The 14,911-nt window shown below is 45.6% G+C and overlaps 1 protein-coding gene across 4 annotated transcripts in view; it reads left to right on the top strand.

Annotated features, from left to right (window-relative positions):
• The window catches only part of FAM13A (family with sequence similarity 13 member A), a 302,687-nt gene that overhangs the window by 266,536 nt on the left and 21,240 nt on the right, over window positions 1-14,911 (top strand). For all 4 annotated transcript variants that reach the window (XM_045284117.1, XM_045284114.1, XM_045284115.1 and 1 more), the window contains 5 exons: window positions 7,393-7,606; window positions 8,152-8,290; window positions 9,218-9,299; window positions 10,819-11,039; window positions 11,656-11,739. In XM_045284117.1, coding sequence (XP_045140052.1) covers window positions 7,393-7,606; window positions 8,152-8,290; window positions 9,218-9,299; window positions 10,819-11,039; window positions 11,656-11,739 — 740 coding nt within the window. The remainder of the gene's footprint in view (window positions 1-7,392; window positions 7,607-8,151; window positions 8,291-9,217; window positions 9,300-10,818; window positions 11,040-11,655; window positions 11,740-14,911) is intronic.

A 14,911-nucleotide genomic window follows, 5' to 3' on the forward strand; every position in this document is an offset into this window, starting at 1 on the left:
TTGATTTGCTATTGCAGAAGCATGGATGAATATCCCTACATGAGAGGCGAGTGGGGATGCACGGGTGAGAGTGAGCATTTCTAAATGACTGCAAAACCGTTTCCCTGGTATTGGAATGCGTTGTGAAAATATGCTTACCTGTTATCAAATGGTCACCTTGCTGTCTTCTTATGTGTGTTTGTTTTCTTTTGAACTCACCAGGAGGGGTGTGTGTGTGTGTGTGTGTGTGTGTGTGTGTGTGTGTGTGTGTGTGTGTGTACGCAGCACAGTAAGAGCAGCGGAGCCCCGGTGGCTCAGTGGTTTCTGCAAAGATGACCGCGCCACCCACGGAAGCTCTGTGGGCACTTCTGCTCTGCCCTTCCAGGGCTCTCTGATTGAAACCCACTAAACAGCAGTAGGTTTGGTTGTTTTTGGTTTTGCTTTTTCAGTACCAAGCAGAGCAGGGTAAATGCATTTAGGATTTCCTCTTTCACTGTCACTACAACCTTCCAGCTCCAAGATGCCAAACGTCTCCCTCCTTCATGACCTCTCCTTCCCATTCGTCAAGAAAGATGTCACCTTTGCTTTTACTTCGCTTCTCTGGTTTTTTTGAGTCGATTTTTTTAACCCACTTCAGCAAACATTGAGGATTTGCTTATCAAAGAGAGGATAGGATAAAAGTGCCTCTTGTTAGAAAATCTGTCCAGTGTTGTAGATTTTTTTTTTCCCCCTGGAGGTTTTTGGTATCAACGCTGTAAATTGACTTCTGAGGAGGAAACGATGCTTTTCGTGTCGAAACTGAGAAACTGTATGTCAGGGAGGATCTTGCAGCAGTCAGCGATGCATGTGCTTTCGTTAGACTGCCTGCATCTGAACCTGCAGCCGTCCGTAACCACGGTGAGTGCCAACGGCCCCCCAGACTGCCCGGCACATGTGTCTGTGCAAGGGACGGGCAGCACGCGTGTCTGAAGGCTGCAAAGAGGGAGACGGCAACCGGGCTCCTGAAGCAGCAAGCGTGACTTAACAGAATGACTGAGCAGGGAAACCCAGCTGAGAAAATACCCTCCTTCCCTATCCAGCAGCCTCCGGATTGTTCCCGGTCTTCCACTCCTATTTTGTGTTTTGTTTTGTTTCCTTTTTTTTTAAGTGGAGAGTGCTGGTTATGTTAATGATCTTACTGAGGAAGCCCAAGGTGAGCTACCTCCGGAGTAACTCCACTGTGCACCTCAATCTGGAGCCCCTGTGAGAACTGCTTTATTATTGCTATTCTCCTTGGTCCTCCTGGCAATTGAAGACAGGGGTTCCAGTTCTTCTCCTCTAATTAGGCAAGTGATCTGAAATCGTATGGGATCTTCTCTCAACCCCCTGAGGAACAAACCAAACCAGGTTTTTGTTTGTTGTCAATGTTTGTTTGTTTTCAATGACACCTTCCTGAATGGTCTTTTATGTTCTTGTTTTGTTTCATGCACTTTGAAGTAGTCACATGTTGTCCGTTATTTAATTCATACATTAAAAACAACCAGAAAAATAAAATCAAATAGTTTTCCCTGTTACTCAAATATAAGAGGGGCTCGGTGGGCAGGAATCAGTCATAATTGGATTTCAAGAATATGAAATTCCCCGTGTAATCATGATAAGCTCTACCATAAAAATAAACATTTTTTTTTTGGTCAGAATTCAAATGACCTACATTATCTTGATGATTTATTCAATAAAGGCTCAGGTAGATTCTTCCTCCTTCTCGTGAGATGAGCTCAGTTGGTTATTTTTACTTTGGCTTATGATAAATCTAAAGTCTTTCCCAGACCACTTAAGGCAGTTAGTTCCCATATAAGCTGAACATGCTTTCTAGAGCAGGTGAAAGCCACTTTGTAGTGTCCATGAAACTGTGTCATTGCTTAATGTAAAAAGTGTCCTCCAAGGTAAGTGATAATATTAAAGAAACAAGCAGTCTTAATTTGTATAGGGGAAGGTATATGGAATATAAAAGATGGCTGGGGAAAAATACATTGCATTTCAATAGCTTTAGGAATGGGAATTGTATTATCCATGTAATGTATAACATAGCTTCTTTGTGTGTGTGTGTGTGTGTGTGTGTGTGTGTGTTGAGGGGAGTGCAGTTACTGCCATTGGTTATTGAATTTGCATGTGTAAAAATCTACATGGGTACAATTCAAGGTCAGTTTTGATCATTTTTGTTACTATTTTCAGTGACCATTTAAAAATGATCTACCGTATATGCTTGTATATAAGCCAAGTTTTTCAGCACAGTTTTAATGCAGTTTTTGTGGTAAAATTAGGTGCCTTGGCTGATATTCAGGTCAGCTTATACTCAAATATATAAGGTGTTATTTTAAATTTCCACGATACATTTTTGCAGTAAGATAGTTATAAGCATAGTAGAAATAATCTTTGAATAAAGAGGAGTTAAACTGAAAGCAGTAAATCCAATCACTTAAAACCCATACCCCTTTTTTATAGCTTCAGAAAGAAACAAACAAAATGGCCTGTTTCCAGGAGAAAATAAACTTGGCACTGATTCAAACTACAAATGTGAAACCAATTGCAGCAAGATATACAGATAGAAGTAGGTTGCTGATTGCAAGGTCAGGGGCTTACACCCACCGGGTGCTCTGTGGGAGAAAAATTAGGCTGGCTGCTGCCATCAAAATTTAAAGTCTCAGAAACCCTGTATGGAGTCCCTATGAATTAGAATCAACTTGATGGTAAGGGGGTTGTTTTTTTTCTTTGGGAGAGGAAAAGGCTCAGAAAAAGGTCTCCTTATTTTTCTCCTGCCACCCCTCGTAAAGCCCCTTCCCTTGAGACGCATACCTTTCTGTCTCCGCGTGTGCAACTGTCTCCCAGCACCGGAGTGACCGCCTCCAAAGAGAGTTACGACATCATGCCAAGTAGCAATGGCCCTAAATAATATATACTTGGAAATAAAATGTGGAAACCATCAGCCCCCTTAATTTTGTGCAGATTTCTTAGAAATAAATCATCTGAGGAGGCAATTTTGTGCAGTAAGTAGACACCACCAGCCAGGTAGAGCCTAGCTAAGTCCAATGATCGTGTTAGCATTACTGTCCCTCTCTGTCTCGAGGACTTCCTTTATTTTCATGTGCACTGTCGTAGGTGAATCGATCCACCCCCAAGACCTAATCTGCTGTATTACTTGAATTGCAAGCATTCACTTTTTATCTGTTGTTTTCTGTGGTGGTGTCAGCTGACCTGAGTGGATTAATATTTAAGGGGAAGACGTGCCATATGTCCGCACAGAGTTAAGTGACAAAGGCTTGTGGCTCAACTGAAAACTGCTGTCCCCAGAGAATCCTGACCGAGCTAAGAACACACGTCCGTGTTGCTTGGTGCTTGAAGATGAAAGTCCATTTGGAAGCTGCAGAGCTTTGCTCTTCCCCTTTGAATACTTTCCCTGCAATGTCCTTATCAGTGTCATGGCTCTTGAGTTAGGTTAAAGTAGAAAGAGATTTCCCAAACCAGGAGGTGGGAGTGGTTAGTAGATAACATTGAGACCAGCGAATTCAGACACTGGTTTGCTCGGCAGGTAATGCCTTTGGACAGACTGGCGGACGCCCTCTTGTCCTTGCTCTGTGCTTGTTTTTCTAGTTGAGTGCCAAAACATGAGTGAGCCTAGATCATGAGTGTGATTAGATCATTCCAAATTAAAACTGGCAAGGGGTGCATCGTATTGATTGTTTAGTTAGACTGTACCACATTTACAAGCAAGTTCGTAACTCTTTGCGGTGAGATGACTGTAAAGAGTAAAGGGAAAGGGGGAAATCCTAAGCATGACTGTGGCATGGGAGAGACACGTCACTTCTGTTTTACATGCAGACCCCTCCTCATTTTGCTGAAGTTACATGGAGTTACACGTCTCACGACCTTATCCAGAAGGGACTCAGCCCTGCCCTTCATATCGACCACCGTGACACTGGGAACACAACCCACTGGGGTTTTTTGGCAGTGACAACCCTAGTTCCCTGCCATGGCGCCGATTCTGACTCCTAGTGACCCTATAGGGCAGGTACACGTGTCCCCGTGAGTGTCTAAGGCTGTGACTCTTCCCGGAAATAGAACGCCCCGCCCCGTCTTTCTCTCAAGGAGCAGCTGCTAGTGGTTTCAAACTGCTGACCTGGCGGCTTTCAGCCCAACACATGACCACTAGGCCACCAGTGTTCCCCTCTGACAGCGTTCCTCTAGACAAGTACAAAACTCTAGGTTTGTCAGCCACAAAGCATCACACGACCACATACATATTCATATTTCCTTCTCAAAGGACGTTTCCATGAGTAGAAATGTCAAACTAGCCAGCAGAGCCGTGTGCCTGTATCAACAGCAGACTTAGTGTTCCTGATGCCCTCTATGCCCAATAAACCTGTTTGCCCTCCCCTGCCCCCGCTCCCCTGGCTTGTTGTGCTCCTTCGCCTTTCTGTCCTGGCCATGCCAGCCCTTTCCCTGGCCTGGCCCAATAGACCTAATCCCTGTAGAAAATGACTGTGGCCTTAGGCAATATCATGAAATCGAAGGTGCAATGTGGTCAGTTTATTAGTTCTGTTTTCTGAAACTGAAGAGGGAACCCCCACCCGCAAAGATTCCTTTCTTCTCCTCGTGCTCTCTCTCCTTCATCTCTTGAACGTGTTTTTGCTTTTCACTACTCTGTGTTTGCCAATCTGGGCTGCTCATATCTGAACCCTGCTATTTAGGAGGTGCAGGCCAACAGCATGCCTGCAAAGGATGGAGCAGCTTTGGCGCCACCTGCATACTCGTTTGACTCTTTTTGAGTCCCAGTTGCTAAGAATTTGTTTTTCATGCTGCTCTCTGTTCCCCAGTATTCCCGTCATCACCTCTGTCCCTACATGATTTGGTTTTCTTTAAAATTTGAAAAACTGTGGACCTCATTCCCGGAGGTTTAAGCTTTTTGAATGTAAGTGCTTCTTTCTCCTAAGATGCTGTGGGCATCTTTAAGTTTCCCACAGTCTTTGTTAGGGAAACACTTGGTGAATTGCATTTAGACCAGGATGGAAATCAGGAGAGGGTCCAGGTCCCATCCATTGTCATTGATTCTTAGGCAAATCTCTAAGCCTTCTTGCATTTCCATGTCTTTGTCTACATTCTGTTGGGGGATCTGGGAATAAAGATAACGTGTAGTTCTGCACATTAAAATCACCTGGACAGCTTCTCAAGGTGTGTGTGTGTGTGTGTGTGTGTGTGTGTGTGTGTGTGTGTGTGTGTGTGTTGCATATGTGAAGGCATTCTGGTGGCACTTTGGTTAGGCACTGAAGGTTAGACTAACTGCAAGTCTGGGGAGTTCAAACAACCAGCAGCTCTGCTGCAGAAAGATGATGTTGTCTGTTCCTGTAAAAGTTTATAGTCTTAGAAACTGTATGTGGGCCACTGTGAATCAGGATCAACTGAATGACAGTGGATTTCATTGCATATCTGTGTCCTCACCTAAATATTCTGTCTAATTGAGAGGGGTGAGACCCTGTGTATTGGTAGTTACTTAAATCCCCTTCCGTGAATCTAATACACAGCCAAGGTTGAGAATCACTGCTGTTGTTGTTGTTGTTCCATGTTGTCGAGTTGGTTCCACTTTATAGAAACCCTCTGTCCAACAGAACAAAAGGTTGCCCCATCCCAAGCCATCCTCACAATTGCTCTTAGGTTTGAGCCCACTGTTGCATCCACTGTGTCAATCCACCTTGTTGAGGATCTTCCTCTTCTTAGCTTCCCCTCCAAGTTTCCCAAGCATGATGTCCTTTTCCAAGGACTGATCTCTTCTAATAACATGCCCAAAGTATTTTAAAAAGAATTCTCACAATCTCGGCCTTAAGGAACATTCTTGCTGTACTTCTTTTTTTTTTTTTTTTTTAACATTTTATTAGGGGCTCATACAACTGTTATCCCAATCCATACACACATCAATTGTGTAAAGCGCATTTGTACATCGTTTCTCAACTTCTTACAAGACAGATCTGTTTGTTCTTTTGGCAGTCCATGGTACTTTCACCATTCTTAGCCATAATTCAAATGCCGGGGCATCACTAGATCAATCTATCAAGCCTCACCTGGCTCTAATGGTCCACAGTTATAATGCAGTCTTCTTTTTAAACCCAAAATGATGAGGCAGTTAATATAATTGTGTAATAGCTGAAGAAACAGCAGTTCTATGATTCAAATTCCAGGAGTTCCAAAAGTGAAGGTCATGACCAAACTCCAGTATGTTGTAAATTACTACAATCCTCAAGTGAATTTGAAGCATAACAGTTATTTTATGTTGAGTATATTGCAAATGGTATTCCATGTATCATTTGAGATCTAGCAGTACATTCCGCTGCCTAGAACTTTTGATGAGGAAAGGACTGTCGTGAGGTGAGTCTTGTAGTAAATACATGTAAACTTTACCCTGGCTTCTCCCAGAATGACACGTATGGATTTTGTGCTTGAGTGTGTTGTATTTAGAGATTCCTTAAAACAATTTGTGCTCATTTATCCTTTGAATTGTGATCGTCTTTGCTTTTTCTGACTAATTGACAGCCTCATCTTATGTGACTACAGTCTTGGGCAACTGCTGACACTGCACATGCAAAAAGCATGAGTCTTAAACATGTGGATCCCAGGCGCTAAGCAGAAGCACACAAAACAGTTTACAGAATGAACGAGACTGAGCTGAGGTTGCAAACCCACCCCCACCCCCCTAAAAAAAAAGGAGTTTAGAGATTGATCTAATTTCTCAGCTTCATCCTTAGTCACGTGGATGCCTGGCATGTCACTCATACAGGAAATCTTCCCTGCCCCCACCTGCTTGACTTTTCAGTAGGGGTCTCAGTGAGAAAGTCTTTGTTACAGCCCCCTAGCTTGCCTCCTTCAAGGCTGTCTCTGGGGACTCATACTCACTGCCCAGGAGTAGATTCCAACGCAGGGCGACCCTGTATGCCAGCCTGGAAGGGCCCTGTGGGATTCTGGGATTGTGACTCTTCATGGGGGTGGAAAGCCTCACCACACTGCTGGAAGGGGCCTGTCTGTGAGGAAGGACTCTACTGAGATGAGGTGAATCAGGTAGCGAATATAATTAGACCTTACCCTGTCACCTTCCTTGGTTCTGAACTGCTGACTTGGTGCTTGGCAGACCACGAGGCCACCAAGGCTCCTGGTCCCCAGGGAAGCCCTTTTGATTTCTCCCTTGTTAGCAAATGGGAATGAAGACAGGTGATAATAATTGCCGGCTATATGGGTGGCTTGGATTGGGGCACAGTGTCCTCGCCTGGCCCTTACATTTAAAGTGAGGAATCATTCAACAGACAGCCTCCAGGCTCTGAAAGCCCCCCAAGACGTGGGGAAGCACAGTGCGTTGATGAGCAATGCTGACCTGCGGCCACTGTTGTTTTCCAGAGTCCGGCCCGACTTACTCCGAGTGGCAGCGGGAGAACCTCACCTCGGACGAAGCCCACCTCTCCCCGCAGGCTGGCCGCCTGATTAGTCAGCTCCTCGAGGAAGACAGCGACCCCATGCTCTCGCCCAGGTTCTACGCCTACGGGCAGAGCAGGCAATACCTGGACGACACAGAAGTGCCTCCGTCGCCCCCCAATTCCCATTCTTTCATGAGGTGTGTGGCTTTGCCCTCCTGACCAGCACCAGCTCACCACGGTAGAAAGGGGAGGAAGAGTCACTTCTTTTATTACGATCATTTCAGTTCTGAGGGGGAATATTCTCCGCCCCAGGCCACAGGGTGGGTTGCACTTTTGCTGTAGTTGAAATGTGGCCCAATTGCACCAGCACATATAGAATGTCCACTAGCACCTCTTTCTAAGGCTCTCAGATTTCCCTCGTAGGCCTCCTGGCACGCATGTCAGAATGACTGATCATATGCCTGATACTTCTAGCTGTCACCTGCAGCTACAAATATCACATGTGTAATAGGTGGGGACATGTATAGTTCAAAGTCACCAAAATAATTTAAAATTTTGAGATTAATATTTCCAACATGATTAGGCAACTTTGTTTTATTCGAGGGGACAGAGATGGTCTTGACATCTCTCCTCCCACCATAGGGTGCCCACATCTTCCCCCACCAGCCCCTGAAAGCCCGTGTCAGTCAGAGGGCAGTGACTTGGCTTGTAGGAGAGCTGACCCAAGCCCTGCCCTTCACAGGCAGCGGAGCTCCTCACTGGGTTCCTACGATGATGAGCAAGAGGACCTGACGCCTGCCCAGCTCACCCGGAGGATTCAGAGCCTCAAGAAGAAGATTCGAAAGTTTGAAGACAGATTTGAAGAAGAGAAGAAGTACCGAGTAAGTGCCTGCTCCGGGCGCGGGCATGACACCAGTGCTGAGAAGTGCTTAGGCAAGGTCACCAGGGTAAGGGAGATCACTAGGGAATTTTGAAACCAAAAGGCAATAGAAAGTGGGTGGTAAACATCCATAACTCTGAACCCGGGATCAGCATTTTTCTCTTGTGAGTTAGTCTTCATGAATCAATGGAAAGCTTGAGTCTACAGTTTGTAGACTTATCAGTGAGCAAGAGTGAGGGGAGGGGGTGGGGGGAGCAGGAAAAAACATCCCTGAATAAAGTCTTTTGTTTGGTTAAAACTTACTTCAAAGTGATCTTCTTCTCAAATTTCATGTGTACTGACCTCATTCTACCCTCAGCTCTGGAAGAGTTGGCTAAGAAGGGCTTTTTCATGGTGGGTGCAGTGTCAAACACTCCTCTCTGCTTTCTGCTCCGTTAGCCTCACAAGTTCAACCCTAAAAATAATGCAAAAGGCCCTGGCGACCATCGGACAGTGGACCTTGGTCATACACCCCACCATTTTGCCTCCAAGGCATTTCTAGGAGCATCCAACGGCTAGCTAGAAAGGGTTGGCTGTGACTACCCGGTCAAGTCGGGCTCCTGGTGGCCCGTGCAGAGTCGAACTGTTCGACCGGGTTTTCAAGGCTCTGATCTTACGGAGAGAAATTGAAATCGCGAGGCCTGTCTTCTAAGATGACTCTGGGTGGGTTCCCACCTTTTGCCTGGCAATGCTGTCCTTAGCAGTTCTCGTCATCTGGGGAATGGATTCACACCTGTGAAGTTCATTATGATTGACCAGGGTGGGTTTCTGTTCAGAGAGATGAGACGAGACCCGGCTTTTCCTTTCTGTTAAAAATGAACTTGCTCAGGAAACCGTTCTCTTTCCTGCCCTAGTTCCAAAACATTGACTCTCCACTTCCTTTACCTAGCCTTCCCACAGTGACAAAGCAGCCAATCCAGAGGTCTTGAGATGGACGAACGACCTTGCCAAATTCCGGAAACAGCTGAAAGGTAGGTAAAGGTCAGGAATGGTAAGCTGTTTCTACACTGTAAGTAGATGCAAAATCCACCATCTGCCTTCATCCCAAGATAGCCCTGAGAAGATAGACTCCTTGAAGATTCATTCTGTTGCTCTCACCCCCACCCCTGATCGCAGCCACTGGATGACCTAGATCAATTAGACGTAAACTCCGCACCATCTCTCTTTTGCCACCATTGAATTGATTCTCACCCATCACAATGCTATAGCTCAGAGTAGAACGTCTCCATGGGTTCTAAGAGGCTCGTTTACAAGGAGCCCTGGTGGTGTAGCGGTTATGCATTGGGCTGCAATCTGCCGGGTTCGTAGTTCAAAAACACCAGCCTCTCTATGGGAGAAAGACAGAGATTTCTACTCCTGTAAAGAGTTAAAGCCTTGGAAACTCACAAGGCCAGTTCTACCATTTTTTGTGGGGACGCTATGAGTCAGTATTGACTTGATGCCAGAGTTTGGTGTTTGGTTTTTAACTCTTTACAGAAGACTACTGCATCTCTTTCCTACAATGTAGATGTGTGGTTCGAACTGCCCACCTTGTGAGTAGCAACCTGGTGCATAACCTGCTGTGCCAGCAGTGGCTCCTTGCCAGACCCCTACAGTTCCCTAAATCATAACATTAGCAATAGTTTCAAATGACCACTCACCAAAGGCCCATTTAATCTAAAGCTCCATTTGTTTGTTGTTAGCTGAGGAGACAACAGAGAAATACAAGGAACCTTCAAAAAGCGCGTGGGAAAATGCAATGAAAAGATGGGATTTTTCCTGGAACTTTTTGGAGCCCCCGCAGACAGAGAAAACTCCCTGAAGGGTTTCCGTCCTGTCCCTCAGAGGGCTTGCTATCATTTAGGGGAAAGGCATAAGCACAGCTAAATCAAATCCACGGTGAAAATAATTTCCGAGTGAGGTATATAAATCATACAGGCAAAGTTGGCTGGAAGTTGGGCATTTCACCCATATACCCAAACCACCAAACTCACTGCCATCCAGTTAATTCCAACTCGTAACGAGCGGATAGCACAGGGGCGGCCCTGTGGGTTTCCAAGACTGTACTCTTTACCCAGCTTTGTCTTTCTCTGATGCAGCGGCTGGTGGTTTCAAACTGTTGACCTTGTGTTTAGCAGCCCAACTTGCAACCCACTACGCCACCAGGGCTCCTCATTTGGCCTATAGATAGAGACGAAGGTAACAAGGTATCTGCCGCATCCTGAGAACAGTGAGCAGCTTATGGGTAAAGAATGGATGGCGAAAGAAATGACGCTTTCTCAGGAGTAAGCGTTAGGGAAACGCACCAGGTGAACCCAAGATGATACTATCATTATCTCGGGTTTTACATAATAGCCTGAAGATTTCCACTGATATTATAATTAGGGAGTCTCTGGGGGATGGGGGGAGCAAACTGGTGGGGCGCAGTAATTACTGACACCACAGAAAAACAATTGGGTCTCAGCCGACATCCACTCTCGTGGGTTTCCACCCTGACATCTTTTCATCTAGAATCTAAACTGAAGCTGTCTGAAGAGGACCTGACCCCCCGGATGCGGCAGCGGAGCAACACCCTCCCCAAGAGTTTCGGTTCCCAGCTGGAAAGAGAAGAAGAGAAGAAGCAAGAAGTGGTAGATAAAGCCGTCAAGCCCAGCGTTGAAGCCACACTGGAATCCATCCAGAGGAAACTCCAGGAGAAGCGGGCCGAAAGCAGCCGGCCAGAGGACATAAAGGTACAGTGAGCCTGTGCAGGCCCCGCGGATCCTGAGCCCCGGGGACAGGCACCTAGACCAGGCCACAGGCATCCTTTGAGGCCTCCCACACCCTCAAGCCAGCGCTCTTAGATTTCTAGAGGAGCAGCGCAGACAAACAACTGCAGTGTCTCTTGACCGGTGCTATTTGGGTTTGTGCTACAAACAAACCAAAGGCAGAAGACTCGATTTCATGCCTTGCAGAATGGACTTGTTTAGTTTCATAAATATTTTAGGGCGTCCCTGAGGTGGAAGGATTCTAGACAAACCTTTGGGACTGAGTAACCTGACATTAGCCCCAGGTGCCTTGCTGCACGCAGTACTCAGCCTGCCTTACGGCTAGTGGTCCAGTCTAGGCTGACTGCTGTGCTTTCTGTATTTGGAGCAAGGGTAGAATCATATCATTCTGCTTTTCCCCCAGCTTTCTGAAGCCTCCCATGATAACCAAGTCCTCTGTGATTCTAGAGAGAGATGGACAGAACTCTTGTATGTGGATTTTGTTCTGTTTTCCCTGGGAAATTTTGTTAGCCTGAGAGCAAAGCTGAAATACTAATACATGTGTTCCCCTCTTTCATGGCTGCTCCCGGTGTTTACACAGGACATGACCAAAGACCAGATCGCTAACGAGAAAGTGGCTCTGCAGAAAGCGCTGCTGTATTATGAAAGCATTCACGGCCGGCCGGTATGTGAACGGGCCCAATTACTTGAGGGGGGAAAGTTCTGGCTTTGGAACTGGATTTTGGATGCTCAGTGGGTTACAAATGGCGTTTCCTAATGTTTACTTTTACTCTGAAGATAAAGGTGATGGCGAGGATTGTATATTTAGGGATGGGGTGAGGCGAGGGGGGGAATTGGTATTTTAAGCAGCAAATTCGATTCCCTTTGCATGACTCCTACACAGGCTGTTATGACTTCCCCCAAATGTGCCAGCACGCTTGCCACGTCCCGCGGGCCCTCCTCCCATCCATCCTGTGTCTCTGGCCCCCTGGCTTTCTCCTGGTTGACTTTGGCTGCAAGTGGACCATTTGCTCTCAGTCGCTGAGTGCTTATGGGGGCATCTTCCTTACGAGTGTCACCGTTTCTTTTACAAGCCAATCTGTTAGGGGGCTGGAAGGTGGTCTCAGAGAGCGGCTTCTGTTTTAGGTGAAAGGGTATTTTAGGGAGATCATTTCAGGGGATCCTCTAGTCTCTATCAAACCAATCATTCCAGTCTCTGTTAAGAATCTGAGTTTTGTTCTACATTTTACTTGCATTCTGAGGGGGATCTTCTGTTGTGGCCGTGGTCCGCGAGGTTGATAGTGGTAGCGGGGCACCATCAGATGCTTCTCATCTCAGGTTCCAAGAGGTTGTGATTCGTGTGGGTCATTGGGCCAGTGGCCTGATTTGTTCCTTGAACCTCTGGTTCCTTTCATTTTCCTTTGTTCCGCATGGGAAGAGACCAATAACCTGTATCATCGATGGCCACTCTGAAGCTCTTAAGATCTCAAAGCTAATCACCACGCTAGCAGGTAGAACATTTTCTTTATGAACTAAATTATGACAATTAGCCTAGTTGTTCAGGAAACTACGGTGCTGAGGCTTTAAACTCAGCAAACCAATTCCATGAGGTGTGTGTGTGTTAGTCCGGGTAGACTAGAGAAACAAATCAAGGGAGACTCATATGTGTATAAGAAAGAGTTTTACACAGGGAATCCAGGGCGGATGATCCCTTCGGGACCAGTGGTGTGAGTGGCGATACTGGATGGGTAGAGGGAGAGTGGGTTGGAAAGAGGGAACCAATTACAAGGAACTATATGTGACTCCCTCCCTGGGGGATGGACAACAGAAAAGTGGGTGAAGGGAGACGTCGGACAGGGCAAGATATGACAAAATAACAATTTATAAATTATCAAGGGCTCATGAGGGAGGGGGGAGGGGGGAGAGAGGGGGAAAATGAGGACCTAATGCTGGGAGCTTAAGTGGAGAGGAACTGTTTTGAGAATGATGAGGGCAATGAATGTACAAATGTGCTTTACACAATTGATGTATGTATGGATTGTGATAAGAGTTGTATGAGCCCCTAATAAAACAATTTTAAAAAACAAGAAAGAGTTTTATATTCAAGAGCAATTGAATATGGAGAAAACTTCCCAGCCCAGTCCAGATCAAGTCCATAAGTCTGATATTAGCCTGTATGTCCAATTCCAATCTATAAATTCCTCTTCAGACTCACCGGCAGTGATGCCGAATGCAGGAAGTTCACAGGCCAGTGGGTGGAAAGACTTGTGGATCCAGTAGCAGTGGAAGCATCTCAGTGCTGGCAGGGGTCTCCACGTGGCTCCTTCAGCTCCAGTGCTCTAGTGTAGCTCCAAGTGTCAAGATAGGAATGTCTTTCAGGGAGTGAGCATGTGCCCCACTTTCAGCGAGCTATTTATTTCCATAGCGCCTCCAAAGAGGTCATCAAGCTGCAAGCTGATTAACAAGTTAAACTCCACCCCTTCACTTTTAAGTCTCAAATTGACCGCTTATGTAACTACCACAGGTGTTTGGATGTATCTAGAAAGTATCTTACCTGTGGCCTGTTGGTGCTTCATTGTATATATGACTATATATGCAGTACATATAAACATGTATATACACATGCTCACAAATATACCTATATGGGCATGTACCCCACATACTTTCCCACACCCATATATTTACCACTCACATATTTTTTCTTATTATTACTGTTGCAAATTGCGTATGTGTAGCATTTACCTAACCCAAAAGAGCAAAGCCACTGCCATCGAGTTGATTGTGAATCATAGTGAGCCTAGAGGGCAGAGTGAAACTGTTCGCAGGGTTTTCCGAGGCTGTCAATCTTTACAGGAGCAAAAAGACTCATCTTTTTCCCCCAGGGAGCAGCCAACACCCCTTGTTAAAGAGTCTGCCTCTTTCCCACTGAATGGATATTGATCCACTGACAAAAATAGATGACTATTTTCACTAGAACTAAACTTTCTGAAGCCTTAGCCAATAAGTTTCCCTAGGTAGTAGATCCTGAACTTAATTATGTTCCAAAGAAAATGAGTTTGCAACTAAAATTTAGTAACTAGGTTCCTATTTCCAATGGAGAAAGGGTCCAAGGGTTAAGTAAGATCTGTGGAGCAGGGAGAAACTGCTCTGTCTACAACTGCCGCCTATCTTAGCTGTTCTGGGCTCCAATTTTCTTATCTATAAATAAATGAAGGTGGACTATTTCTGCCAAAATGGAATGCTGCGCTTTAAAATTCAGTCTTTGTTTGCAATGTCCTTGTGACCAGTGTTGGTTCTTAAAGAAGTTCCAGTTGTCACTGAGAGCTAGCATTGTGAGGAACCTGGATGCTGGCATTGCTTTTTTCATGGAAACAGGAAGCTTTTGCGGCCATTTGTTAGTCGGCAAGAGTTTAGTGGCTGTTTATTGGCGGTTTACTTGTTAGCTGTAGCGCAGATAGGACACATGCTTCTGCTCTTCCATGAGGAACTTGTAATCAGATATCCTTCTTGCTGTGGACTCTCCATAACGTCCTGTTCAGAATTGTTGTCAAGCACCCAAGAAAACAAGGTCATATGAGAAGGTTTAAGGAAGCTAAGATTTAGGTTTATAACTGACTTTCATATAGCCCAAAGGCACAGGTCTCTTAAAGACTTAGTCTTTCCTCTGACAATAGGCTGTTTAATAAAAAGAATGCACTAAACTTTACTGTCTGTGAGAACAGGGCCCTGGATTCTGTCCCCTTCTCTGGTAACCTAACCCTTAATGCCACCGAGCACGAGACCAGTAACTACTGGAAAATAAATCCTCCACAACATGGATTCTAAATTTGACGGTTTTAAATTAAAAAAAGCAGGGG

Source organism: Echinops telfairi, unplaced genomic scaffold (genome assembly GCF_000313985.2).
Source record: "Echinops telfairi isolate 266 unplaced genomic scaffold, ASM31398v2 ScPeMD7_7468;HRSCAF=8506_0, whole genome shotgun sequence".
NCBI classification, from domain to species: Eukaryota; Metazoa; Chordata; class Mammalia; order Afrosoricida; family Tenrecidae; genus Echinops; species Echinops telfairi.